The sequence below is a fragment of the Cupressus sempervirens genome, chromosome 2 (genome assembly GCF_028749045.1).
Source record: "Cupressus sempervirens isolate cs-2001-9-10 chromosome 2, ASM2874904v1, whole genome shotgun sequence".
Classification (NCBI taxonomy): domain Eukaryota; kingdom Viridiplantae; phylum Streptophyta; class Pinopsida; order Cupressales; family Cupressaceae; genus Cupressus; species Cupressus sempervirens.
This window is the reverse complement of record NC_143119.1, coordinates 576,859,273-576,886,910: the sequence shown is the minus strand read 5'-3', so window position 1 is coordinate 576,886,910 and position 27,638 is coordinate 576,859,273. Positions and strand designations below refer to the sequence as shown.

General features: G+C 35.1%; 1 protein-coding gene across 3 annotated transcripts in view; it reads right to left on the bottom strand.

The window, feature by feature from the left end:
* Positions 1–728: 728 nt before the first annotated feature.
* LOC149574744 (uncharacterized) overlaps positions 729–27,638 on the bottom strand; it is a 28,276-nt gene continuing 1,366 nt past the window's right edge. The window contains exons 3-11 of one of the 3 annotated variants that reach the window (XM_089814560.1): positions 5,165–5,260; positions 4,878–4,937; positions 3,956–4,195; positions 3,707–3,874; positions 3,458–3,559; positions 3,284–3,376; positions 1,467–1,574; positions 1,345–1,392; positions 729–1,163 (exon numbers count right to left, since the gene is read on the bottom strand). In XM_089814560.1, the coding sequence (XP_089670686.1) occupies positions 1,140–1,163; positions 1,345–1,392; positions 1,467–1,574; positions 3,284–3,376; positions 3,458–3,559; positions 3,707–3,874; positions 3,956–4,000 (588 nt within the window). In that variant the 5' untranslated portion in view covers positions 4,001–4,195; positions 4,878–4,937; positions 5,165–5,260 and the 3' untranslated portion in view covers positions 729–1,139. Of the gene's footprint in view, positions 1,164–1,344; positions 1,393–1,466; positions 1,575–3,283; positions 3,377–3,457; positions 3,875–3,955; positions 4,196–4,877; positions 4,938–5,164; positions 5,261–27,638 lie in introns of all 3 variants that reach the window. The other 2 variants (XM_089814559.1, XM_089814561.1) reach the window with 2 other exon arrangements.

The window sequence follows — 27,638 nt, the reverse complement described above, 5'->3', positions numbered from 1 at the left end:
TTTGATATGTTAGTTGTATGAAAAGAGGTATACATATATGTCAGATTGACAAAGTACATTATATAAAAACATAATTTGATTACTTACACCTAATCCTTACGTATACAATTCATCTAACAATTCTTAATCAACACACTTATTACAAGTGATGTATTAGGATGCATTAAAATATTAAATCGCGAAAAAAATAATTATACTTGATCGTTGAGTTAGTACTCTGAATTAGCCTTCAGATTTATTAAGTGTCCTTCAATTTATGTGCTTAGTAATTCATTATAACTTATACTATGGAACTACTTTGAATCTTAACATGCTTTGGTAATAATATATGCATACGAATGACATAATGTGAAATGAGTAAAATGTGATTTTGAATAGTGATATAGGTAGAACCTTGACTGTTGGAAATAAAACAAGACGGAATATTTTTAGGGCTAAATGAAGGAATACCTAGGACTTTTTGTAGTGAATAACTTGCATTAAAATAAATAAATAAATAATATATTAGAAAAAAATAGGTTCTGTTCCGCCTCATAAATTTAGGGCATGACATACACAATTTACAACTGCAATATTGTAGAAAAGACACAAAATGATTTAATGAGTAAAAAAATAGAAATGTAAGATATTAGTTCAAAACTATCAATTTGGACATAAATCTTGCATTGCAATCCACTTTCAAGTTCCTTTTTCAACAAAAACTAAAAACACAATTTAACAAATAGATAGAGAGCTCAAGGAATATCTCACCAAATCTGAAAGTTTATCCAAGTAACATACTTTGTTACAAATACCACATTCCAAGAGAATTACAGATCAAATTTTTGAATGATTGTATTTGTAATGAAAACATTTCCAATTCAACTCTTCAAACAATAAGATATGCTAGTTAGTCTAGAAAGACCAATGGAGTCTAAGGGTCATTCATCAGGTTTAAGCCTTGGGTTCAGTCACAAATAGGCTTTTCCCAAGCCATGCTGAAGTAATGCAGTCTGGCTTTGGTATTCCCTAGGCAGCATTTTGGACCTTAATATGTATGCTATGTTCCACCAAGTTTTCAGGATGAGGGGACGCATTTCCAGAATGGGATTTTTTGAGGCCATCTTTGAGGACCTTGTTTCTTTTTCTTTTCCATGCCTTTAAACCCTTTTTCTTTTTTTTTCCTAACATGGAAACGGAAAATCTTCAATCAAATGAACATTTCATTCATGTCATTTCATTATTTTGTATGGAGCTATTATTGCATAGTTTATCTATGTGAATATTTTATAATTGTGTTTTCTGAGTAATAATATTTTTAATGAGAAAATACAAATTACGTATTTACATACCCCTTACACCCACCTTTTTCAATTTCAATGTTTTCTCCTCCACTTCTTTTATCTGCAGAATCTGCACATAGAAAATGGAGTTATAATTATGTAGTAAAAAGAATAACACTGAATAGTATTTGATCTCTAATGCACCTCTTTCAAATCTTTCTTAAGCTGTTGCCCTTTTTTTCTCAACTCCTCCTCACGTTTCTCAAAAAGCAACTCCATTTCATTGCAATGTTCCTCCATAAGTCGTATTACCTGCAGCAATCAGAATTATCATCAGGTTAGCAAGAAACTAATTTTATATATTCACCATATAGACCAAATAAGTGGGACAAGTTAGTTGAATCCATGTCATTTTCCTAATGGAATTGTTCCTATAATGGTTTTAAACTATTGTTCTTAGATTGAAAGATCAAGTTAATTACACAAAAGGAAACAAGAAAACCTGATGAATAACATGTAATGACAATCATGATTAATAATCACAGCCACAAGTGCTTGACAAGTATCTTTTTGATAAATATCAAATATTGATGGTTGCTGATCTTTCTTGCATGGTTTTTGTCTCAAATGAAAGAGATTTGGCATTCAATAAATGCAAAGGAGTTGAAATCAGCACTATGTGGTGCAGGGCACCCTGGCAAGAGCATGAGAGGAGAGTCATTTAGACTCATGAAGATCCAATTGATTGTAATATGGCCAATAGAGCCATTATGTGAGGTCAAATGCTCTATCCAAATATGTAATTTGCCCAAAAATGGCAAAATAGGCTTAAAGGGCTTATGCATGAGGTTTAGTGAGGGTTTAAAGAGTTTATAGGTTAGGATAGACTCCTAGGAACCTTTAAAAGGTTAATAAATGCATAAGGATGAGAGGTTGTCACAATTGACAACCATGTTGTCAACTAGATAACAATTTTAAACATTAAACTAATTTACAACAGTCATGTAACTGACTGTGATCGGTTTGAGGGTAAGTCTCAACAACAAACCAATTTTGAAAAAGGTTATTTTCTTGGTGAGCATGAGTTTTGGGGGGGAGAAAGAGTGGCAGATAGTTTTAGAGGTTTATTTTGTTGAGGAAAGCAATCTAAAACAATGTTTTGAATCATTGAAGTTAAATTCTCTGAAAACTGTCAACCTGCTGCCCGTGAGGAAACAGTCTTTTATTTAGCATGGTTAAGCTTCTCTTTTGAATGAAATATAGATTGGAAAGGATCTGAAATAAATAGGGTTTATATCTTTGATAATTTCCATGCTTTGGTGTTTTGTTTTGTAAGTTTAAAAACAAAGAATACCATTCAATTTGCCGACTGTTCCTAACAAAGATTGTGAGCAATCACAAATTGTTTTGTAATCACCGTGAATATATGAGACTCCCCCACTTACTGTGATTAGTGTGACTATAGGGAGAGTCCATTTAATGTATGATATGTATTCATACATGTTTGCATGCAGATTTTTTTTCAAGGATGGATGGGAGGTTGAATAGAGGATTTAACAATGTTGAAGAAAGCTGTAGTTAAAGAAAGCTGTAGATGACTGTTCCAGAAAAATGCAGTCCAGTGCAGGGGTGATATCTCCCAAATGAACTGTTAGATCTTGCTAAATTTGATATATGTTTTATAAAACCTAGTTACGCACATCTCCACCAAAAGGATTGTAAAAGTAATGTCTCCTTTAAAAGTTATAGACACCTGTATACGGATCTATATAGAGGACAGTTATTGGGCAGTTTTTCATGGATTTCATTCAGGAATATGTTTTGGGGTTTTATAAAGGGATTAGAAATTGTGTGGGTGTGTGGAAAATATTAAAAAAAGGGGTATTATAACATGTAATGTGTTTGCAAAGTTGTTTGGGAAAATTTTGGAAGAGTATTGGGAGAAAACACTCACTGTTGTAATTGGAAGGACTGTACCAGACTGGCAGTTTGGAGAAGAACGCTGACTGTTGAGTACTTACCTGCTGAAGTTGATTTATTTCAGTCTCCTTCAATTTGATGGCCAACTTATCTTCCGCAATTTTTTTGAGAAGATTCCCATTTTCTTCTTCTTTCTGTAAGAAGAAAAGAAAATAAAAATACGAAGCATTGAAAACTGTATTCATCATAAATAGGAAATATACTCATATCTGAACCTTGCCATTCTGTTCTTCTAATTCCTTTATTCTTTCTTGAACTTGCACAATCATCTGAGCTTTGCTCAATGATTCCTGTTCAAGTTGACTTATTTTGGTTTCCTGCACTTTCATACTCAGATTATTTTCTACAATTCTTTTGAGAAATTTTCCATTTTCCTCTTCTTTCTGTAAAAAGATAAGAAAATTTGAATAGGCAACATTGAAAATCTTATTCATCTTATATAGAAAAGGTACTTGTATCTGAACCTTGTTATTCTGTTCTTCTAATTCCTTTATTCTTTTTTGAACCTGCACAATCATTTGAGCTTTGTTGAATGGTTCCTGCTGAAGTTGGCTTATTTCGGTCTCTTGCACTTTGATGGTCAGATTATCTTCTGCGATGTTTTTGAGAAATTTTCTGTTTACCTCTTCTTTCTGTAAGAAGAAAAGCAGATTAAAATAGGAAACGTTGAAAACTTTATTCATCATGAATAGAAAAGATACTCGTATGTGAACCTTGTCATTCTGTTCTTTTATTCTTTCTTGATCTTGCACAATCATCTGAGCTTTGTTAAATGATTCCTGCTGAAGTTGACTTATTTCTGTCTCCTATTTTTTGAGTTGACTTATTTCTGTCTCCTATTTTTTGAGAAGTTTTTCATTTTCCTCTTCTTTTTGTTGCAGTGTCAATTGAAAACTTTCATGTGCATCTTTATTTTCTGTATGCAACTTTGAAATGGTGATCATCAGGGTTTCCTGCTCAACATTTAAAGAAGTATATCAATACACAAAAAAAAGAAAAAAGAATTTGAAGCTAATACCAGTTCCCACAAGCTATCAGAATTGAAAGACAAGCCAAACTCATTATTGAGTATAGAGGTCATTGGATTTGTTGCTTTTTGTTGTTGTGAATAGAGCCACAATTTTTCATAATCTAAATACGAGGCCTCCATTGCACTGTTTCCAGCAAGATCACTAGCAGCAGCAGTGAGAGGAATATTGGATGAAATTGGAGGTGCTATTAATGAAGTGTCTTGATGAATTGAAGAACTCCCCTACATATTGAAAGGTTGGGATGCACCATCTATTGCCACATTAGAAAGGTTGTATTCTCTAGCTAGGTAAGGGTAGGATGTACAGATAAAATTCAGAAATGTACCGATAAAAGAAAAACCTTTAATTGACTTTAACACTAAGTTTTAAATCAGTAAGCAGTATTTGTTGTTGTTTAAATGAAGTGTAGAAAAAGTTGGAGGCAGTTTACAAAGAAAAACCATCAACTCAGATGGTAAAAGATCAAATTCAAATCTAAAAAATAGAACATCAATTAGAACATATGTTTCACCAACTTGAAACATTTGCCGTGGGATTTTTCTCATAAATGCCTAAATACAGAGCTATAAGCACAATTTCAAAATAACGACAAATTGTAACTTACAGTATGTGTTCTCCCTACTTGGGTGATACATGTAGAGGGCATTTCCTTTGACATAGCATCCTACAAAAAATATCATACATGATTTTTTACCGACCCTGTTAGTTAAACCATAATTCATATGCATATAGTAATGGTAAGATGAAATAACTCTAAAATTCAGATATGTACAGATAAAAGAAAAACCTTTAATTGACATTAACACTATAAGTTTTAAATCAGTAAGCAGTATTTGTTGTTGTTTAAAGTGAATATTGGAAGTTACAATAGATAGTTGAAGTTCACCATACCATGGTGGTATTTATTTTTTCCTGGTATTCTGGTGTTGTGTTGTTATGTCCCTGTTGTTGAGAATCTAGTGAGGCCATTGTGCTTCACCAAGTGTTCTGTATAGCAGAAAACATAAAGTGCAATAAAATAATCAATATTTAAAAATTGTCCCTCATAGAAAATAAACTTACTGATGCATTACTATAGAAGCAAAATTAATTTTCATTAATCCAAAGACACAACTCTGATTTTAAGATTTAATGTTGCCAAATTTAATCAGATTATTCCCAGGCTTTATTTCCGTGTGCAAAAGAAGATTGTTCTGCCAAAAATGAAAAAATTTAGATCTGAAAGAACTAATTCCTTCAAATAGTTATGTTTTGGCTTATTAGAACTAAAATGTATGGAGTTCCCATATTTTTGTGGCTAACTTGTGTTTCTGTGTTTTACCTTCTGTCACAGAATAAGTGAATGAATGCCATTTTCAACCATTTCACATGCATTAAGCGCTTGGTTTGAATGAAACCAGAATAGAATTAGGTCTCATTTTCAGTTCATTATAAACAAAACAAAAAAAATTACGAGAATTATTCATGTACATCTACAAGGAAGGGTCAAGTCATTAATTTTCTTTTCAAACTATCAATTTCCAGTTTATGTAAACTCCACTATTTTTTAATCCAATTTGTGGTTTGCTATAGAGACGGCAAACATTTCTCCTTCAAAATTTTTGCTATGTTTGTTTAAAATCTGAACATAGTTTTCAGAATAAAAGATCTCCACAGATATAATTATAATTCTATGCTCAAATCAGCTATAAAACATTTTCCAAACATTGTGAATTTTTCATTCATATTTTTTAAACTTCAATTGTGTTTATCCGTCTATGACGTCTCTCGGGATTTTACAGCTCTCTATTTAGAGTCCACAATATATTCTTATCCCACATACTACTACTACTATCTCAAATGCATATAAGACGTCATCCGATCATATGAAATATTGAATTTAACTTCAAACCTGTCGATGGAAGGAAATTTTGTGGTGTGAAAACTCTATTTGCACACTAATCTACCTTAATGATAACAATCACATTCAGATATTTAGAAAAAGATAAATTTCGATAAAGCTTTTGAATGTTTGGATAATTTATAATCCATACGGATGGATTGAAACAGAGCTATTTGAACATCACAGTAACTAACGACAAGAAAAATAACAGCACTTTGGTTGAGTTCATCAATAACTATGATCACGAAATCATCAAATAATTTGCAGATAAACCTATTGTTCCTTTGTGTCAGAGTAAAACTCAAACAAAGAAGATGAGATTTCAGAAAATAAATTGTGAACTTCAAATTCAATCACATAATCACCATGGATAGAGGAGAAATTTGGTGTGCATGAATTGAAGGCGTAACTTGGTAAATATTGAACCAAAAGATTATAATTTATTCAATGACAGATGGAAGATTACACAATAAAAAATTGTTGTGACCAAAAGCCTCACATCGCCCATGCCTGGGACCCCGCTGTTAAAACTTGCCTCCACCATGGATTTCCCTGTTTGGCGGAGCGCAAGTCAACCTCACTCAGGAAATGGTCAAATGATTAATCCCTGACTGCCGTGAAAATGCGCTTTCCGCATCCCGTAGAGTGTTTTTATGTGATGGTGTGGAAATATTTCACGAAGGACAAAATCCTTCATTCCAGGAAAACCCCGCTTCTTCCCTATTATGGAGCGCAAATTTGAGTTGATGGTGGAATGTTTCCCACGGATGATTAATCCCTGACTGCCGTGAAAATGCGCTTTTCGCATCCCATGGAGTATTTTTATGTGATGGTGTGGAATGCTTTGAGAAGAAAAAAATCCTCCATTCTGGAAAAAGCCTGACCCGCAAAGCGTTAAGTGTAGTTTTAAGGGAGTAGTGGAATATTTTGAAAAAGACGAAATCCTTCACTCCAAAGAAATCCCGCTTTCCATAAAAGCGTTAAGCGCAGTTTTAAAGGAGTCATGGAATATTTTGAAGACAAAGAAAAAAATCCTTCACTCTGCAAAAAGCCCAACCCCGAAAAGCATGGAGCGCAGTTTTAAATCAGTGAGGGAATGTTTTTGAAAAAGATAAAATCTTTCATTCCATAAAAACCCCGACCTCCTAAAGTGTGGAGTGCAGTTTTTAGAAGGAAATATCGTGAAGGAAAAATCCTCCATTCTGGGAAAAGTCCGATCCCACGAATCGTGGAGCACAGTTTTAGTTTCGTAGAGAAATATTATGAAAAAGGATTAAATCCTTCAGTTTGTAAAAAACCCGCTCCAACAAGTTTGGGGTGCTCTTTCTGGATACAGTTTTGATTTCAGCTATTGAGTTTATGGACACACAAATCAACCAGTGTGCTTAAAGGCCGTCCTAAAGTATACCACAGCACCCTTACAAATACTCCTCCATCCTTGTCTAGAAGTAGTTTTGCCCATATAACAAAGGTTCCAAATGATTTTTTTTGGAATCAAGTTTTGTTGAAAGAAAAGAAAGTCGAATAGAAGAAATCATCAATGCTCGTGCAAGGCAATTTAAGGCAACATACTTCGATTCAAATCCAAGGACTAGAGCTTCAAACAGTTTTTGCTAGTTGATAAATCTCTATAAGAAGTTAGATGGGGTCTTGTGTGAACAGAGTAAATCAAAGGAGGACAAACAGGGTAAGGTCACCTATGATAGTTAGTATGGTTTCAATGGGAAAACTGAAGACAACGCATAATCTTGCAAGCTTTCAAAATCCTTCAATCATTGAAAAGCCCACTCCTGTAAATGATTGGAGCACAGAATTTGTCAAAAAATTGTGAAAAGTGGGAATATTGAAAATTTTGAGAAAAAATCCGAAATTTAAAGACAAAAGAATGAAATTCCTTGTGAAGTAAAAAAATTGGGTTTAGAGAAAAGGCGATAAAATGATTTTCCTTCAAAAAGTTTTTTTTTGGATTTACATTAAAAAAATTAAATATTAGTTTTACTAATATTTAATTTGATTTTTTTTGAATAATAATCCAAAAAAAAAAAAAGTGGAGAAAAAGTTGCAAATGAATTTGATTTTTTTCATTTAAATGTGGATCTTAATTAAATATTGATTTTTTTTATTGATATTTAATTAATAAAAGTACAAAAAAAATCAAAATGGGATAAAAAATACTTAGCTTCATCATGAAGCTAAGAGCATCAAAATAGCAACTTTTTGAAGCAAACAGCAAAAAAGCGACAAGTGGCACAAAAGATGGAAACATTGATGGCTAAGTAAAGTAACTGCCTAATTTTAGTCTACAACTTTAAAGGCATTTTTTTTTAAAGATGATTTATACCATAGTTACACCACCCTGGGGGACGGGGGGACGGCGAAACGGGGGGACAAGTTTTCGGGACGGGGGGACAGAGGGGCCTTAATTTGGGGACGGCGGGGGGACGGTGGGGGGACGGCGGTAGGGGACAAGAGGGGTGTATATATCTATGCATATGGTATTTAAAAATGTTAGTTATGAAAATATGTATTGCAATATAGGATGTAAAGATGTAAAAGAGTGAATACTTGAAACATTGCATTGAATTGGAACATCGAACATTAAACATAAATAGTTGAATTTGCAAATAGTGAATAGTAGGATGTCCCCCATCCGCGGTGGAGGTGGTGGAATCTAGTGGCACCGCTGGGGACGGGGAGACGGAGTCCCCAAGTCTCCGGTGCGTTGAAGTCTCCGAGACGTCGGGCAAAAAGGGGGGGGACGCGTCCCCGTGTTACTATGATTTATACAAGAAACCCTCTCATTCATTCAGGCACACAGAAATTTGAAAAGCAAATTGAGAATAGGAGTGAGATTCAAGGAGTTCAAGGAAGCGGATTTTTGAAAAATTTTCTAAAATTGTTGAGGAGTTTTCTGGGAATTCACGACAGAGGATTTTGAATCCTATCAGAAAGGAATTCTTTTTTTGCAGTGAGTTGTGAAAATTGCATATTTCTCGCAGAAGTATTTAAAAGCGGATCTTGAAAGGAGTATGGAAATTTTGGCAAAAATCCAAAATCTTTGTCTTATGGACAAGTTGTATCTATTGTTTATAATACTTTCCTTGCATAGTCTTATGTGTGTACATTTTCTATTTTGCAAGAAAGGAAAATGGCAGAGCCCAAGGGAATAGGAGAAACGCGAGGACAACTGATAAAGAATGAAAGGAGAGGATTCTATCCTGAATCCAAAATTGTATCAAAGTGGGCAGAAATCGGTGATAAGTCTTGGCGGCCTGGATTTGAAAGATTTTAACCGGAGAATGCTTGGATATAATGACTATCACCCAACACACCTAGCCACAAGAATTGTGAGAAGTGGAATTTTTGTTGCAGCTAGTTTCCCTCCTCCTTTTCAGCATTCAAAGTTAATTGTGGAATGTACCAAACACTATAATCCTAGAGATAGAACCATCAAGGATTCTGAAAGAAATGTTCTGGCAGATTTTTCTCCGGCATACATTTCTAAAGCGTTTGGAATTCCTTCTCACCCAAGGATGGTCACAAGACACAGGAGCAAGCACTAAGAATCTACACATCTAGAATCAATTTCTGTGAAGAAATAATCAACAAAAGATGGTTGAAAAAGAATAGATCACATCATTCCAAGATTCCTAAGGAAATAGTATAGCTTGACTTGCAAAGGGAATATAGTGACATGGTCATGATGTTGAGTCGCATATTTGGCATGCCTTATTCTTATAGGTTTGAATCTTGGATGTGGTATTTTGTTGAGCAGGTGATGGAGGAAGGCGACAGAATAGATTGGGTTGGGCTTATAAGTGATAATCTAAATGAACAGTTGATGAATCTAGAGCATACAAGGAAATTTTACATGAGTTCCTATGTCATCTACATGCTAGCACGAAGGACAAATTATGATGGACTACGATGCAAAGGACCAATTTGAAGCGGAACCCAACACCTCAAAGTCCATGAATGTTACCCACAGTTGCATTTGTACTCAAAGGACAATTATATGAAGGTTAATGATTTATTTGCCATGCGCATAGTAAGAACATTACACAAGAGGCCACATATAAGAATGTAGATGGGTGCGATGAAGTTGGTCAAGGAATATGGTGCCTGGTTCATTCCGTTTCCTACCTTTTCATACATCCGAGTTCAAGGATTCTCCACAGAGCCATACAAACTTCCCAAGTATCCAATAGATAAGATGGTCTTGTTAGAGCTTACTCGACAACTTACAGCCTATGACAAGATTCAAAAAGGGAAAAAGAAGTTGGGGTTGCAATTTCCAATTTCCATAGGAGAAGGGAAAACTGAGGTATGCCCATGTCTAAAAGCTGCAGAGAAATCATCAAATGAGCTCCACTTCTTCCGCCTTCCACTTTATCCAAAAAGGAATGATTTTGATCCTTACAACAAAATCTCATCAATAGGAGGATCAAAGTACCAACACAAGGTTCACCTTGAAGACTTTTGGGCAAATGCAAAAGATGAGAACAAGATTAGAAAAAGGTTGCATTCAAGACTACCATTGAACATTATTAGAACATGCAACATATTCAAGGTTCCTGATCAAATGGAGGAGGACCCAAACGTGATGCGAAAGGGATTCAATCCAGAAATGACAGCTTAACCATATGATTGGAAGAAGAAAGAAATTACAGATCTCGAAGCTCTTTCAAAACCAATCTTAGAGTTTACAAAGTGGTGGATTGAGTGTAAGCTTGAAAAATTAGTTGCACCAGCTAATGGATTCACATATAGATTGCTTGGCCATAGACCACTTAGGGATGAAAGATAGGGACAAATATCTGAAGGGACTATTGAGGAAAGAGGAACTCCATCCAAAGATGTAGGAACCAAGAAAGGGAAGGAGGTACCTCGAGAAAAGCGTCCTAGGATTGAGGAAGTTATCCAGGAACCTCAAAATAAGAAGCAGAAACATGGAGATGCTCCCTCTTCTCCGAGTCGAACTCCAAGTGTCCAAGAGATAGAAACTTTTGAAAGGAAGGATGTAAGGACAAGTATAAGGAGATTTGAGCAAGAAGAGAATTTGGATAGGCCAATTCATGATAGGTTGAGTATAAATACCTATGAAAAGTCCATGCAAGAAAAAGGGAGAGCTCAAGGTATGGCTACAGAGGAAAGTCTCGCTATGATCTTGGAGCGAGAAATGATTAATGATGGAGATGGTCCACTAGAGGAAGAAACTCCAAGAGTAGCAATACATCTTCTAAGTGTCGAAGCCGTAGTTCCTGAGGTTACAATGGATAGTCCAGAAGGTGAAGAGGACATTGACATTCGAGTGGTCCAAAGGAAAGAACAATTGGTAATTCCCGAGGACCAAAGTATACCCATTCTGGAATGGTTGAGGCAACGAATTCAATTGCGTCAACAAGGGGAGGTTGATCCAGCAATTGAATTACAAGAAATTTTGGACCGATCAGAAGAACAAGGGAAAGCAAAAAGATATACTAAATTCATCAGAGGAGAATCAGGATCCAAAATCTTGTAGATTGCGACTCCCACAATTGACAAAGGAAAAAATCAGATTGCTCCAGATGAATATCATGTTACAGAAGTAAATCTTGGTCGGGCCTCCCGAGAGCAAATATTGGAAGAATTTGATGACTCCACACAGGCTTTGAAGGATAGGCTGAAGAGAGTAGAAGAAGGGTATGAAAATCAGAAAAGAGAAATTTGGGCCTTATGTCAATACATCAATAACTTGCCTCACCTAGTAAGAGAGGAAGGTCCATCATTTGTCCCTCCAACAGGTGTTTCCAATGAAGTGGTAGGTGATATTGACAGAATCAAGCATATTGCTTAGGGCGCAAAGATTTGCATTGAAGGAATTCAGGATGTAGCCTTCAAACATGCAAAAGAATTAGTGCAAGTGCACAATAGGGCATTGGTTGCAATCTCTAGGATCCAATGCATGGAGGAATCATGGGTGGATGAGCATATTTACCAAGAAGAGGTGATTGCCGACATTCAGAATCTAATGGAGACCCCAAAGCAAGAATTGATTGATGGTTGAGTTATCAGCGAGGGGGATGTCTATGATTTTATTCAATGGTACAGTGCAGTGATCATGGCTAAGGAAATGTTTGAAAGCTTTACCAGGGAATCCAGTCAATGGAAGAAGATTGTTGATAACATCAAGCAAGGAATATCAAATGCAATTGCATCCTTGTTATCACAGAGATTGGTGGAAGAAGAAATGACAACTGATAATCTGAAAGTCAAGTTAGAGGAATTCTTTCAACTAAATGTATATGGAAGAGATGATTTTGAGAACTTCTCCATCTTCTCAAATACAATGCACACTACTAAGGACTTGCTACCAGATTGGGATGAAAGCTTGGGAAAAGCAGAAAGAGCAATTGTAGTTCTAGAATTCAAGCAAGAATCTGCACCAAGCATCAGTACAGCGGAGTTGGAAACAGTGTTAGATTGATTTCGATCTTTCAGGCGAAAAAATAAAGATAGATGCATTAAATGGATAGGGATCATTTATTACACCCCACTCCTTACATGAGCATGCATAGTGGGCATTTATTACCCACTACAGTAGTGGATTCCTTGTGGCATTAATGTAGATTCCTTTCCATTGCCCTAACCCTAATTAGGGCTGATGTGGCACAATCTTGGCCATTGGTTATTGTGATCATCCAAGCCACCTATTGTAATCGAGGACCTATATAAAGGCCTCATTTCTCATTTGTAAAGGGAGACTTTTATGAGATTGTTGCTATGAGTTGCTGAGATAATAAAATTTTCATTGGAGTTTGGTGAATACTTGACGTGTCTTAGTGCTTGCTTGTTCTCCTAAATTTCTTCAATTAGATTACGTTTAGCATAGACAATGTGTGGTGATTACAATGAAGAATATGATGGTGTATTGATGAGTTTCTTTGGTTCATACTTTTGACGTTTTAGTGATTCTAACTCGTCGTGTAAAGTTAGCCTGAACCCCTTTCATGCATATGTTCAACTTCTATCATTTGTATACATTGTTCTTTATGATGGTGTATGTGGTGATATGAAAATCTTTGGCATAACCCTTGAAGATTGCACTAGTTCACGCATAGTTGTAGTATAACTTGGCAAAGCGGAATTCGGTAAATTGAGGAATTTGTCCACTATAGTACTATTTGTTGTTATCACTACCCTTAGGATTAGAATAGAATTCCTAAACCCTATCCTATTGAATTTCTGCATATTCTGTAAAAAATCCAAAAAAGCGCTTCATTGTAAAACCTTAAGATAGCTCCCACATCTAGTATAACTTGAAATGAATATGAATTAACACGTAAGGCCCCTTGTGATCATCAACAAATCACATCAACCACTAATCTTATCCACAGTCAAGACCTGGCATTAAAGGAACCTTGAAGTCATTGTATGATCTTCTAGCAATCTTAGCATACACAAGACTTTATTCAAGAGAGGATAAGATATCTCAGTATTTTGTTCTACTGTTTGGTGAGTCATAAAACACACATCAACAAAAATCTCAATGGATGGGTTCTGAGTAGTTGATCTATGGGGTTGTTTGGTGTTGTTTGTTTAATTAATTAATCTAGGTTGCTTGTTGTCAACTATCTTTGCCCAAAGCCATACTTGGAAGCCAAAAGGGAATTTGCAGTCATGCAATTAATCTTTTCCATTTCGGAATTGAAGGATACAAGGTTGGTCATCTTGTCTCTCCCTTTTTCTATGAAATTAACAATTTCTGGTTTCTTAATAGGTATGTACTCTTCATGAAGATCTTGATTTCGCTGATCTGATCTGTATGGAAGTACCCTTTTTTGGGGGGTCACTACCTTTTGTATCAATAAAACCGTAACTCATCATTTTAATGGATGCTGCCTCTATGAATTGAATGCTAAGGGCCCGTTTGGTTCGTGGATATCAACGGGAATTAGAATTACGCATTCTAAAAAAATTGCAATCCACTGTTTGGGTCGACGAAATGAGAATTGGAATACGAGAAAATTAGAATTTGCAATCCTCATTTAGCCCCCAATTCAAGGATTCGGTCTTCCTCTCAAATAGTTGGTATTGGCCAAATACCCATTTTAATTCCAATTTTGGATAAAATGAGCATTGCGAATTAATACAAAATGAACCTTTTTGTAGTTCGGCAGCCCTAAAATGTTGTGTTTTGGGCACTCAAACTTATTTTCTGCCGGATGATATTTGTTTTCCCTCCATTTTAGCGCTCCAAACATTTTGCTCCAACGTCTCTGCTGGCTCACGTTGCAAGGTGCTCTCCATTTCCTCTGGTTGCAAGCTGGCTCACGATCGGCATTGTTGGAGTCTTCTTCCCAGCTAACTTTGAACAAGGTAACTCGCCAATATTTCTTGGAATTTAACTTCAGTTTTGTCTTAAAGCTGTTGCAATGGCATTACGTTGTTCGTTTTGGATTTCATATGCTTGTAACCCTACTGTTCTTATTTCCCTTTACACCCTGTTAGTCTGTCACAAAGGTTTTACTGCGGAAGTTTTCGCATCTTTTCATAATTTTATTTATTTATTTAACCTAGAATTTAGTTGAATCATAAAATTTTTGAGGATCGAAATTTCTTTGCAATATTGTTCGTTTCTACCATCGTGTAATGAAGAGCAGCGGTTTAATAACTCGTTTTCTCTATTGTTACCATCCTATTTTTGATGAAGTCCCGCCAACTTGAAGACGGAGTACTTACTTGCATGGTATGCTTAAATGCTGGAACACAATTTTTGCCATTGTGGTTTTTTAAGTGTCTGGAACCCTTTATTGTTTGTATTTGCCCCACACGATCACTGTTTGTATTCTATGTAGTACTATAAAACTTTCCACATCTTAGCTTTTTTTTAAATATTGATTTCACATCTTGGCTTAGCATTTTTTTCGTGTTTTTTATTAAGTTATGCTGAATTTTCTTTTCTGAAAGAAGCATATAATCTCGGCTGAAAATTCTTGATGAGGTTATACAGCTTGGAATCAAAGTAACCTGCTCCCCCAACAAAGCCACCATAACCAAACTGTTGTAAACAAATAAATGGTGTTCACAAGATCACAGAAGGGCGTGGTCAAGTTGGGTAGTTTTAAGTTTTTGCTCCTCTGCAAACTCAGCCAGTAATGATTACAGAATTACCAAATTTATTTCTGAGACTGATATGTTGATGCTCTGAGTGCACATATAAAGCTTTGCTGGCTATTTATTAACAAAAAAATTGGATTTGTACCATGAAAAGTAGTTTTTTAAAGATTTAGTGGCTTTAGATGATCAACTTAGCTTTTCAATGATTCTAATCATGGCTGATACTTCAAAACACGTGACTGTCGCTGAGAAAGTGCACATTGGATGAGCTTCACAGTTTCATAGGTTTGTACATATTTATTTCATTTCTTATATCATTGAATTTACCACAAATCCTTAAATAGTTCAGTATGCAGTTTCGCGACAAAATTTTTGTTTTCATATCTTTATGTAGTTTCCCTGCCTATTTCACTCACATTTTCTATAATTTTTCCTACTTGTTGGAATAATCCCATACCATTTACTAACTTCATTAATCAAAATCTACTTGAAACAATATAATGACCATTGCACTTGATTGACATAGTCCACATGCATTCCTCGCACAATTTAGGCAATTCATCAAAGGCATCTTGTTTCGGCTAAATGCTCTTGAATAGACAATGGCCAAACTTGTGAGGCAGGCTAACACTGTTTCCATATTTTTCCATATTTTTCGATGAACAGGAAAGCTTTCTGCTACTTTATTGCTATTTATAACAGCAAGGGAGCAGTGGATTATATATGGATAACAGACCTCAAGAAGAAGCCCTGTCTCACAATCCTTAAACCAGTTTTGACCTGGAAATATATGTCACACATTTACGAGTAAAATGCTTTTCGCTTTGGGAAACTTAAAGGTAGCTTATTTTTTGTTTTACTGTTACAGCAATGCCATTTTAAAAGAGTGCTCAAACATGATGTTAATTTAATGTTCTAATAGTTAAAAAGTAAGAACAGGACTTATAAATCTATTTGAATTAGCTGTTAATTATCTCTATTGAAATGTCCATTAGTTTTACTTAGTTATCAATTATATTTTGTTTGCTATTTTAATTAGCATAATTATAATATTTTACTAAAGTGAAATGATTCTATATATTTCTATTTTTCATGTGTTGACATACTTCACTTTAGGGTTTTATCATGTGAAACTGTGTTTTTTATCTCTTTTTGTTGGTGTGCACTTATAATGTTGCCACTTAACCTGCTGTTGTATTTCCTTGCTGAGCATTGATCAAAGCATAATGTGTAATTTTATATCTTACACTTCCTTTGGTACAAATTTACATGATTCATCTTAGAACTGCTACACTTAAGACGTTTTTGGAGCTCTATTGGCTGGCCACTAAAACTTGCCCAACAATTTGATCTTTGATTCATCTGATGGGCTTTGTGGAGCTGTCATCAATTTTTGTTTGAAGGTAAAATCACCTTTTTTTCTGATTTTATGTCAGCAATTTTTCTTTTAGCATATGCTAGCACTCTTTACTTCATGGTGTGTTGAAATTTACAATTTGTTCTCTCTGATATATTTTCTCGAATCAGTTTTTGACCATATCAGTAATCACCATTCATCCTACTTTCACAATGTGTCTTTTATTGCCCAGTAAATAGTCACAGTTTCTGTTTTTTGTTTATCTCTATATAGGTCTTTATCATCTTTTTAGATCTGCTTATGTTTCTTACTAATGAATAGACATATATTCAGAAAGTTGTTCATCATCATATTTTACCAAATCCATGGATCTAACGAAACGTGTCTCTATATTGGTTTTAGGTTACTAATGGATCTAATGAAAGATAAAAACATTTTGGGGCACATTGCGAGGAAGAGAAGAGTCATCTGTGCTCTTGTAGTTGGCCTTGCAGCCTTTGCTGCATCTATAGCAGCAACTGCACAAGAAGGTAGAAGAGCAATATGTAAGCGCAAAAGAGGCGAGATTCCATTTTATAAATGTATTATCTATTCGAATGAGATTGATTGTCATGATCAAATTTGAATGAGTAAACAAGCCTTCTTTCATCTAGCTGATATTCTTAGGCAAGAAGGAAGCATCAAAAATACGATGCACTTACCGCTAGAAGAACAATTGGTGATGTTTCTCCATACTCTTGGCCACAATTTGAGGAATCGTAAGATTGCTCATAACTTCGGTCACTCAAGGGAGACAATCAGCCGATATTTCCACAAAGTTTTGACAGCAATCTTGGCACTTCATGGAAAATATTTTTTGCCACCTAGTCCAAACACTCCTCCAGAAATTAGTGGGAAGGACCGTTTTGATCCGTACTTCAAGGTACATACCCCTTTGGTACAATTTGTTTTCCTTCACTTTATAGTTAGTTTATTCTATCCCTTTGATTATAAATTTTCCCAATGTAGGATTGTGTGAGAGCAATTGATGGAACTCATATTCCAGTCACAGTCGATGTCGACATGCAAGCTCCATATCGTGATAGAAAAGGCAATTTATCTCAAAATGTTATGGGTGTGGCTTCATTTGATTATAAGTTTCATTACGTCCTTGCTAGATGGGAAGGGTCAGCTGCAAATAGTCGTGTTCTATCTTCGGCCCTATCAAGATCCGATCAATTGGTAGTTCCCCCTGGTATGTCTAGTATGTTTATATACTAATACATGTGACTTTCTTAAAAAGTTATATTAATAAACTTTTATTCTTATGTAGGAAAATATTATTTAGTGGATGCTGGGTATGCCAATGTCCCTCGATTTCTTGCGCCTTATCGTTGCACATGTTACCACCTAAAAGAGTTCTCGAGGGCAAACCCAATAAACAGCCCACAAAAGTTGTTTAACCACCGCCACTCATCCTTGAGGAATGCAATTGAACATACCTTTGGCATTTTGAAGCAGCGCTTTCCTATCCTAAGACATGCGACGTCATATCAAATCATGACCCAAATAAAGATTGTTTTGGCATGTTGCATACTACACAACTTCATTACCATAGAAGATGGCATTCTTGAAGTTGATGTTGAAGAGGAGGATGATCGTAAGGGGATAGATGTACCAATACTTGAGACATATAGGATGACTCAGCGTGATAAAGATGATTGGGGGAAATTTAGAGACGATATAGCCAAAAGAATGTGGGATGATTATAGAACTCGATCTTAGTTGTGATTTGGCAAGATGATGTTACAAATTATGGTCAATGATATGGAAAGATGATTCAAATGTATTGTAGTTAATGCCATATGGAAAACTTTGCTTTTGTCGAATGCTATTTCATGCCATATTTAAGAGAAAAACAAAAGACTTTTTAGAGCACTATCATTTTGCAAAGGTGGCATGATAATGAGAATACATATGTTTAAAGGATTGTTTTCTATCCGGATGACCAAAGTCTTCAGCATATATTCCTTGCTTACGTATTCACATGTATTCTATAGGTACCTTTCATGATGGTGTACTTATGATAGCCTACACTCGTCTCTGTATACATTTCTACATTTCTTGTACTCTCCTATTCGATGATTTGATGTCAAATGATAAATGCTTTGATTGCTAGTTTTGTATCCTAGATGTCATTATATAAAGTTAACAAAATTTACATTCATTTGTTAATTTTTATCAACATTTGTTGAACAATGCTCAAAATAACCTTCATGTGTAAGGATTTACTTGTCAAATTTCAAAATGAACTACACAGATGCACACAGCTATCAAGATCTTAAAGAGCAGAATTATCTTCCCTTGCAAGACACAACATTAAGACTAGATGCTCTTCCTCTTCAATCCCACCCTGCTGTACTAGATTGAGGGAATAAGTTTACAGGTGCTGCAGTTCCTCCTTTTTGCCAGGGAAATTGCAACTTGAAATTGTGGCAGGTGTTAGCAACAAATTTGCTTCTCCTCCATAGATAGCACACTTCTCAAAAAGACTGAATACTCTCCTTTCATCCTTGGTTAGATCTGGAAAAGCAATTCATCCACATGGTGAAAGTCTGAAGCTGAGATTGATTGGTGCTGGACAGCCCACCAAATTTATCACTCAAAGATAGAGCTTCTCTTCAGAAAATGAGGGGGTTTCCGGTTCTTTTCCTCGAGTTTGTCCAACTTTTTACGGAATATTTCTGCTTTTAATGTATTTTTGGCGGAAACCCCAATTGGGTTTCATATCTATGTATCTATCAAAACAATGGTTTTCCAATCATTTTAATACAGTTGCCCAAATCTTTTGCTTAATCTTTCATTGCCTGATCGATCTTTTGAGCTTTCTAATCTATTTACAGGCACAGAGTAGGTTTCTTAGATGCAGAAATGGATAAACTATAACATCGATTTTTCCAGATCCATATCATGTGAGAATGACTTTAACAGGGGACTTTTACAATTTATCTTGAAAGCGCCAAAGTGCTATCTATTGAGAACATTGTTTTAAAATGTGACCATATTTTAATAAAACCATTTAAGCTTATGCCCAACCTTCAGTTTTGGACTGAAATTTTTGAAGGTTTTGATTATCTTATTACCTTTCGATTTTTTTTCTATTTGATACATCTTGGAGGCAGAGTTATTACTAATTTGTGACAAAAGAAATCAGTTTCATATTTAATAGTTTATTCACTGTCAACAGATGAGATCTATGTACTAATAAAAGGAAATAGAGATCTAAACATATGTTTTGAGGAAGACATTTTCATTTAAGTCAAAGTTCTATATTCGTTTTTGGAAATAATTTCTCCCTTGCCAACTATTTCCACTACCTCAGTCCAAACTGCTGCTTGCACCAACTCTATGGAATTTTCCACCAACTCTCAGTCTAGACTTTACAAACTGGCATACATTCACAGCTTGCAATCCAATTACCAACTTGGGAGCTCCAAGTTACTCAACCATGATATGATCTTGTCTTCACATTTATGTAGTTCTTAACCAATAAGTTAATTGAACAACACGTATGCAATGTAACCTCTTCAGTATGGTTATAAATACAGAGAGGCCTATATGTAATGTTAAGGGATGTGTGTAATCAAAGAATTTGAGAGAACTCAGAAGTCTGTAGAGTTCCTTTGAAATATAATCAGAGAAGATTATGTTTCTGTAGAAAACATACATTGTGAGACCATGTAATTGCATTGTGAGAGAGCATAGAGCTTACTGAGAATGCTATAGAGTTCATATTTTGTATATTCTGTTCTCAATTTGAATTAATAGAACTATTGTTTGTAAGCTGTAGCATATTGTTATCTACATATTGTGTTTAGCTTAGTTTATAGTTGGCTCTGTTTTATTTTAGTACCCTATTTTATTGTGATTCCCATGTTCTCTTCATTTGTAATTGGTACTATTTTTGCATATCTTACTGTGACACTTACAATCACTGTATGGGTCGAAGAGTACAATGACTATGATCGTCTATCACAATTCTTAAACAAGTAAATGACTATGTTCATCTTCAATAATTGTTCCAAGTATTTCTCAAAGTCCTATCGATTGAAAAGGAAAAACAAGGATTGAGGAATAGTTAGAGACTCTGCGCAACTGCAAATGCTGACCAGATACTAGGACAACAATGTCAACATAATAGGGAGACCACAGGATCCTCCTGAACTGCTCTCAGCCTTAACAATTCTTCTCCACTGTTTCCATTTCTTTAGTAAGGCCTCACCAAAATCTTTGGTAAGCTTAGTTTTCTGGATTAAAATGATCTTAGCTTCACAATTTTATAGCTCTTTCCTGGCTTCACCAAGTCCCATTTGTTAGGGGCATTCAAGATTCTTTACATTCTTTGATAGTATGATCATTGCTCATGGGGAGGAAATTTCACCCTCTTGGATCTTAGACCAGAAAAACTGCTAAGTACCATTTGAATCCTAGTAATAATTCACTCTTCTGTGACATCTTTCTCTGATTTCCTTGTTTTCCTTTCTATTTCACAATTTGCATTGGTTTTTAGAGACTTAGATTAACAACTTATTATTTTTTCTCCCAAAAGATTGTTAACCCACCAGTTGATTGGTTCCTCTGATACCAAATTAATCTGATTCTGTAGGTGTTCATGTTTTTATCTCACTCTCCATGGCCTCTTCTCTACTTAGCTTTCATTTGTCTACACTGCAAATGTAACGTCCTCTTCCACATGACAACTGGGGCAGAATTTTCCTAACCTTTCTCATTCGTGGGGTTAGTAAAATATTGAAAAAGAAGAGGGATTAGTGAATAGTTATCAATTGAATACTAGCCCCAAGAAGCTAAAGTTACTTGCAACATATTTAATTATTCATTATGATTATTGTTAAGGCCACAATTTATAATTATATTACACCTAGCAAGTACCATAGTGATAATTAATATATATGTTTCTAACTTTGGGAATTATGCTTGGCCGCCCTTGATGAATCATCTAGATAAATTGCATCGTTTTGAAATGGCCTGGGTTTTTATAAAGAGGGTCGATGCTTTCAAAGGAAGAAAGATTGGTCATTATTTTGTTTTCCTCTTCATCGAATATTGAGTCCTGCCACCCTTAGTCTGCCACAGGATGATATCGCTGTATAAGTTGCCTGGACATAGCCCCAGTCAGTTATTAGCAGTCACAGAAATTAACAAGAAAAATAATTTTATGGCATGAGAGTCATGGTGAAAGTCTGAAGCTTACAAAAGGTTTTAGGCAATTTAAGCAAGCACATGGGAGTAAGATCCCATAAATCCAACAATCTAAGCCAGCTGACTTAAATTCTGTTATTTCTATCTGACTGTGAGTTAGTTTTGAATATACTTTTATGAGTCTTATCCATATATACACTGCATATTATCTCTTCCTCCGTTATATCCACTATATCCTACACGTGATACACAAATTGAATCACAAGCTCATCACCGTGGATTATCCTTGTATGGAAAAGATCCAGGACCTGTAGGGCCAAGATCTTCTCTATCTGCACCTTCACCAGCACCAGTGATTACCCAGGTTTGTATTTTTTTCATTAGAAAATTAAGAGCGACTTCATTTAACTCCTGTAACTGATTACATACATGATAGAACTGCTGAAGATGTCCTTGGAGTGCATGGGAAATTTTTGTTTGTAGTTCGCTGATGTTTGAATTATCATGGACTATGTTGTGTGTAAATATTTGTTAAATCAAGGCCTCGTATATACACTGAAAAACTGTAATGTATCTGACTTCGTGTACAGGCTGGTAATGTTATTCTTGCAAAAAAAATTTAAAAATTCTTATTATCCCGAATGACTGTTTCAATCTTTCACATGAATTATATCTAAATCATAGCATTTCTCATGTAATAGTGGGGTCATATGTTTGAACTCGATTGTTTTGTCTACTGGTTAGTCTGTATTTTGCACTTGGAACAGTAAATAGAGTTGAATTGCATTTCTTTATGGGCCTGTTGTTTTCTTTAGAGTTTTAGCCTGCAAAGAGAAATAACATTATCAGCTTAGGTGTATGACGATCTAATACATGTTCTGTATTGTGTAAGGACAGCAAGTCATATTGTAATAATGTTATCAGGATTCAACTGTGTAGTTTTGAGTCAAAATTTATGAAATATAGGTACGAGTTTGACTCAAAAAGTATACATTTCAACCCTGATAGCAATTTCACAAGAATGCAGTCAATCCTGTGTAAAAATGCAGTCAATCCTGTGTAAAACGTATACAGTCCAATCCTGTGTAAAAATGCAGTCAAGATAATTTTCTAGAATAGAATTTTAAATTTTGATAACCAACTTAATTGGTCATTTTCAGTTTGGATTTTATTTTTGATCTTTAAAATATAATGTTTAAACAGATCCTTGCCATACACAACGCTCTTGAGCATGGACACTGCTGATGTTCAAGTTGTTGATACACCTTCTTCCAAGAAGGTTTTTTGGAAGCCATGCATGGAGAGAAAGTTTATAGACTTGCTGCATGAACAAGTCACTCTTGGCAGAAAGGGTGAGGGAGGGTTTAAAAAAGAGGCTTGGACAGCCATTGAACGGAAGTTCAATTCAAAGATGAACATGACCTTGACTAAGGATAATTTTAAGAACAAACTGAAAACCTGGAAACAGGGATATAGAATAATGAAAGAGCTGAAGAATACTAGTGGCTTTGCGTGGAATGAGTCAACGCAATCGATGGACGCTGATGATACTGTTTGGGATGAGCTATTGAAGGTAACATGGTGATTAAAATGTTTAGTATTTATTTAACAAGTTATTAAGTTAGCAACGATGGTCAAATGAGTAATCCAATTTTTATGACAACATGCAGAGGAGAGAATTCAAAAATGCGAAAGTGTTTAAAAGACAGTCATTCCAGTATTATAATGACTTAGCGATAATTGTGGGAAATGACATGGCGGATGGTGTCACATCTACAAGACTTAGCCATAATTGTGGGAAATGACATGGCAGATGGTGTCACATCTACAACAGCACGACACAGAAGAAGGGCACAATATGGATGTGACTGTGGATAATGAAGATGATTATGAAGACATTCATACACCGATTCAGGCTGCTGTTGATTTAGATGACGAAAATATGAATATTCCCATGTCCAATCAGTGCAGTGCAGCAAGTGGACAACAGGGTCGTTCGGCATCATCAATAAAGAGGCAAAAGAGAAACAAGGCCAGTATGGCCAGTTCCATGTACGGGATGTCCCATTCTATTGATAAGTTAAATGATACCCTTCTTAAGCCTCAAATTATCGAAATGGGTGAAGAACACAAGCTAAAAGATTTACAAGAGGTCTATACTGCACTAAAAGCCACTGGTGAACTTAATATCACCACTTTGATTGGGGCATTTGACACCTTTGTGTCTGATCCTGACAGAGCCAAAGGATTCTTGATTATGAACGAAGAGGAGAGAGCAGAATATGTTCAGATAAAGTTCCTAGGGCTTTAGTAACTTTATTGTTGTTCACATACTTTTAAAAGATCGATTTTATAACTATTACATGTTTAATTTTGGTTGACTACATCCCATTTGATGGATATGGGAAAGAATTTTCAAATGATTATTGTAGTTATATTAGTAAATTATAGTTACTAATACCAATCTGAAATTTATATCTTGACTGTTTTGAAAATTTAAATATGTTAGATTTTATAGTTTTCTGAGTTGCTGGTATTAATCAGCATTCAGGTAGAGTATGCAGAGTTGACTGTTTTGAAAATTTATATATGTTAGATTTTATAGCTTTTTGAGTTGCTGGTATTAATCAGCATTCAGGTACAATTATTAGGATAGGAATTATGGAGCCATATATGATGGGTGTAGAGAGAACTATGTTCTTTCTTTTGTATAGTGATAGGATACCCATGGAACATGTGATATTTTACTGTTGCTGTCTAGCTATGTTTCAATGACATTCAAAATTCAAATAAGATAACTTATTGCAGTTGTAAGGATTGTGTCTATACTTTATATTGAACTCGGTGGACCATTCAATCAAACATGTTCTACTTGCTCTCCTTGTTAATTGCTTGGTATGAGGAAGCTGGTTACTATGGAAATATGGTCACTGCATTTATTTTTATGAATTAGGTATACATTGTTCTATTGTTATATTTTACAACTGGTTCTACTATAATATGCTGAATATTCTGCTTTTGAGCGTGTTGTTGCCTAATTTTGGTATATTGGTGTGATATTTGGTTTATTTAGAAATAATTTACTTGCCATTGGAATGTTATGATTTGTCTTGAAAGATATCAAACAGCTTTGGTTGGTTGTTTCTTAGTCTGATCATTTGTATGTGATTTTTCTCTTTTCACATTGTTTGTGAGAGATGGTAGTATAAAAGGAACAACGATTTAGTTCTCTCGTTGTCTCCGTTCTTGGTTTGAGGTATATTTCTATGCATGTATTTATTGTTGTGTTGTAGATAGTTGATAAGATGACACAAATATTCTAGCATGTCATTCTGATAAGTTTTCACTTTACATTGTTTATCAATACAGGATTCATGGCTTTGACAGATGTGGCAATTCATAATTGCCCATGTGGTGCTGGGCCGTGCCATTTAAAAGTGTCACGCACGAAGAAAAATCCTGGGTGCCAGTTTTGGTGTTGTCCCAAGGAGAAAAAGGTTATTAATGACATTATATATTGAATGTTTTGTATTAATGACATGTAATCTTTTTAGTAATGTATATTTTGTATTATAGGGGAACAATGGTTGCGGATATTTCAGGTGGTTTGATGTTCACTCTACAACTGTACATAATGAAGGAGATCAGTGGAAAATGTGTAAGACAGAAGAGGTCGTCCGGGCTGACATTGGTTCAATGATGAAAGCTAAAAAATATGATGGACATGAGTGTCAAATGTGTAAGGCCCAACATGAGTGTAAAATGTGTAAGGCGCAAGAGGCTGAAATAGTCTTTTTGCATTGCCTTGTATGGTGCCTTCTATGTGTAATTATTGGCCTCATATTTTGCATTGTATATTACAACCTTATGCAACAATGAGTTAGATAAAGACAAAAGTTTACTACATGTTTTATGAGTTACCTTGATCTCATAATTTTGTATAGACATTTGAGAAGTTTAAATGTCACGACAATTTATTAATTAATGAAGTTTTTGGAGTACATATTTTCCATGTGTAGCATTGTTTTAGTGACAATAAATAAAATGACTCTAAAATCATGTCAAGTGCAAGATACATTTCTATCACGCTAAAATGATGGATTTAAAACATATATCATTCATGTTGAAATTTAAAAATTAAAAAAAATTGCTTATTCTAGTCGGTATTCCAATTCCAAAAATGTGCAACCAAACGGTGAAAATGTATATTCTCATAATGAATTCTTGGTGAACCAAACGGTCCCAAATCAAATCCTCAAAACAATAATCTGGATTTCACGTTCTAGAATCCCAAATCAAGGTTTCCGAATGCCAATTCTCGAATCATAATCCACGAACCAAACGGGCCCTAAATGAATGAAAACCACCTATCTTCATTATTTGGGTGAAATCTATTTAGACTTATACCCAGGCGATTGTTGATTCATTGTCTTGTTTAATTTTCTATTAAACTAAACCCAATTTATCGTACACACGATAAATATGATGGAAGCATGGGTAGCTTTGTGAACCCAATTTGTTGATTGATGTTTCCTCCATGCATGTGTAATCTATATTTGGTCATCTAGATGAATTGCATTTTTCCGGGCATATTGTGACTGTATACATTTTAGATCGGTAGCTCGCACTTATCATCTGGAGGCTCTGAAGTCATTCAGCAAGAGAATCCAAATGCTATTCCTGCTAGAGCTCTGAATTAATTGGGAATGTGTTTTAGGATAAGAGGTTAGAAAACTTATTCTGACAGAAAACGCTTCCTTGTTGGGATGTTTGATCCAGTTTCATGGTTATACCAATTTTTAAGAGCTAATCAATTTAGTAAGTTTGACAACTTTGATGTTTACTGGGCTGTGGATTTGTGATCGACTGAAAGTCTTTTCTTGCTCTTCTGCTATTTGCAGTCATATAGTTTATCCTAGTTTCAAACAAATTTAATCAAATTAGAGAGCATGGTACTTAGTTGCTTTTGTCCTCATTTTTTAATATGCACTATTTAGTAGATGGACGGACACCATAGGATTAGCAATTAGATAAACCGGTAGACTTTCAGTTTTTAGTTAGAAAGTTATATTGCATTTTATGAATAAGGCAGTTGAGTCTCGTGTCCTTCAGTTGGGGTTGAGTTTTTGAGTCTTCAGGTTAAGCGGTGGTCAAGTCTTCAGTGCCTATCACTTTTACACCACTTATTCAAGAGTGGACTACTAGTTAAAAACTTAAATGTCACCAATTTAGGATTAATTGTCTATGATTGTGGACCAACAGTTTTGAGGGAGTGTTGTTCAGTTGGATGCTTAAATTTGAGGAAATTAATTGCAACTTAGCTGCCACTGTCTGTGGACTGATAATTGAGGATTGTTGAGAGTTGGGTCAGGAAAGCAAGGCATAAGGAAGAAAAAAAAAGAATTGGAAAATTAACAAACATTCAACTCTCATTTCAGTGCTAATGGCATTGTTACAGCTGCTGTGTGCATTTCGAGATGAAATCTTTCAGGAGCAAACCTATCATCTTGTAGACTGAAACCCACAAGATCATTGCATATCAGTTAATATAGAGTTTGTATGCTGGGAGTACCCATAATTTTGTGGCTAACTTGTGTTTCTGTGTTTTACCTTCTATCACAGAATAAGTGAATGAGTGCCATTTTCAACCAATTCACTTGCATTAAGCACTTGGTTTGAATGAAACCAGAATAGAATTAGGCCTCATTTTTAGTTCATTATAAACAAAACACTCCACTATTTTTAAATCCAATTTGTGGTTTGCTAAAGAGATGGCAGAAACAGACCTATTCGAACATCACAGTAACTAAGGACAAGAAAGATAAAAG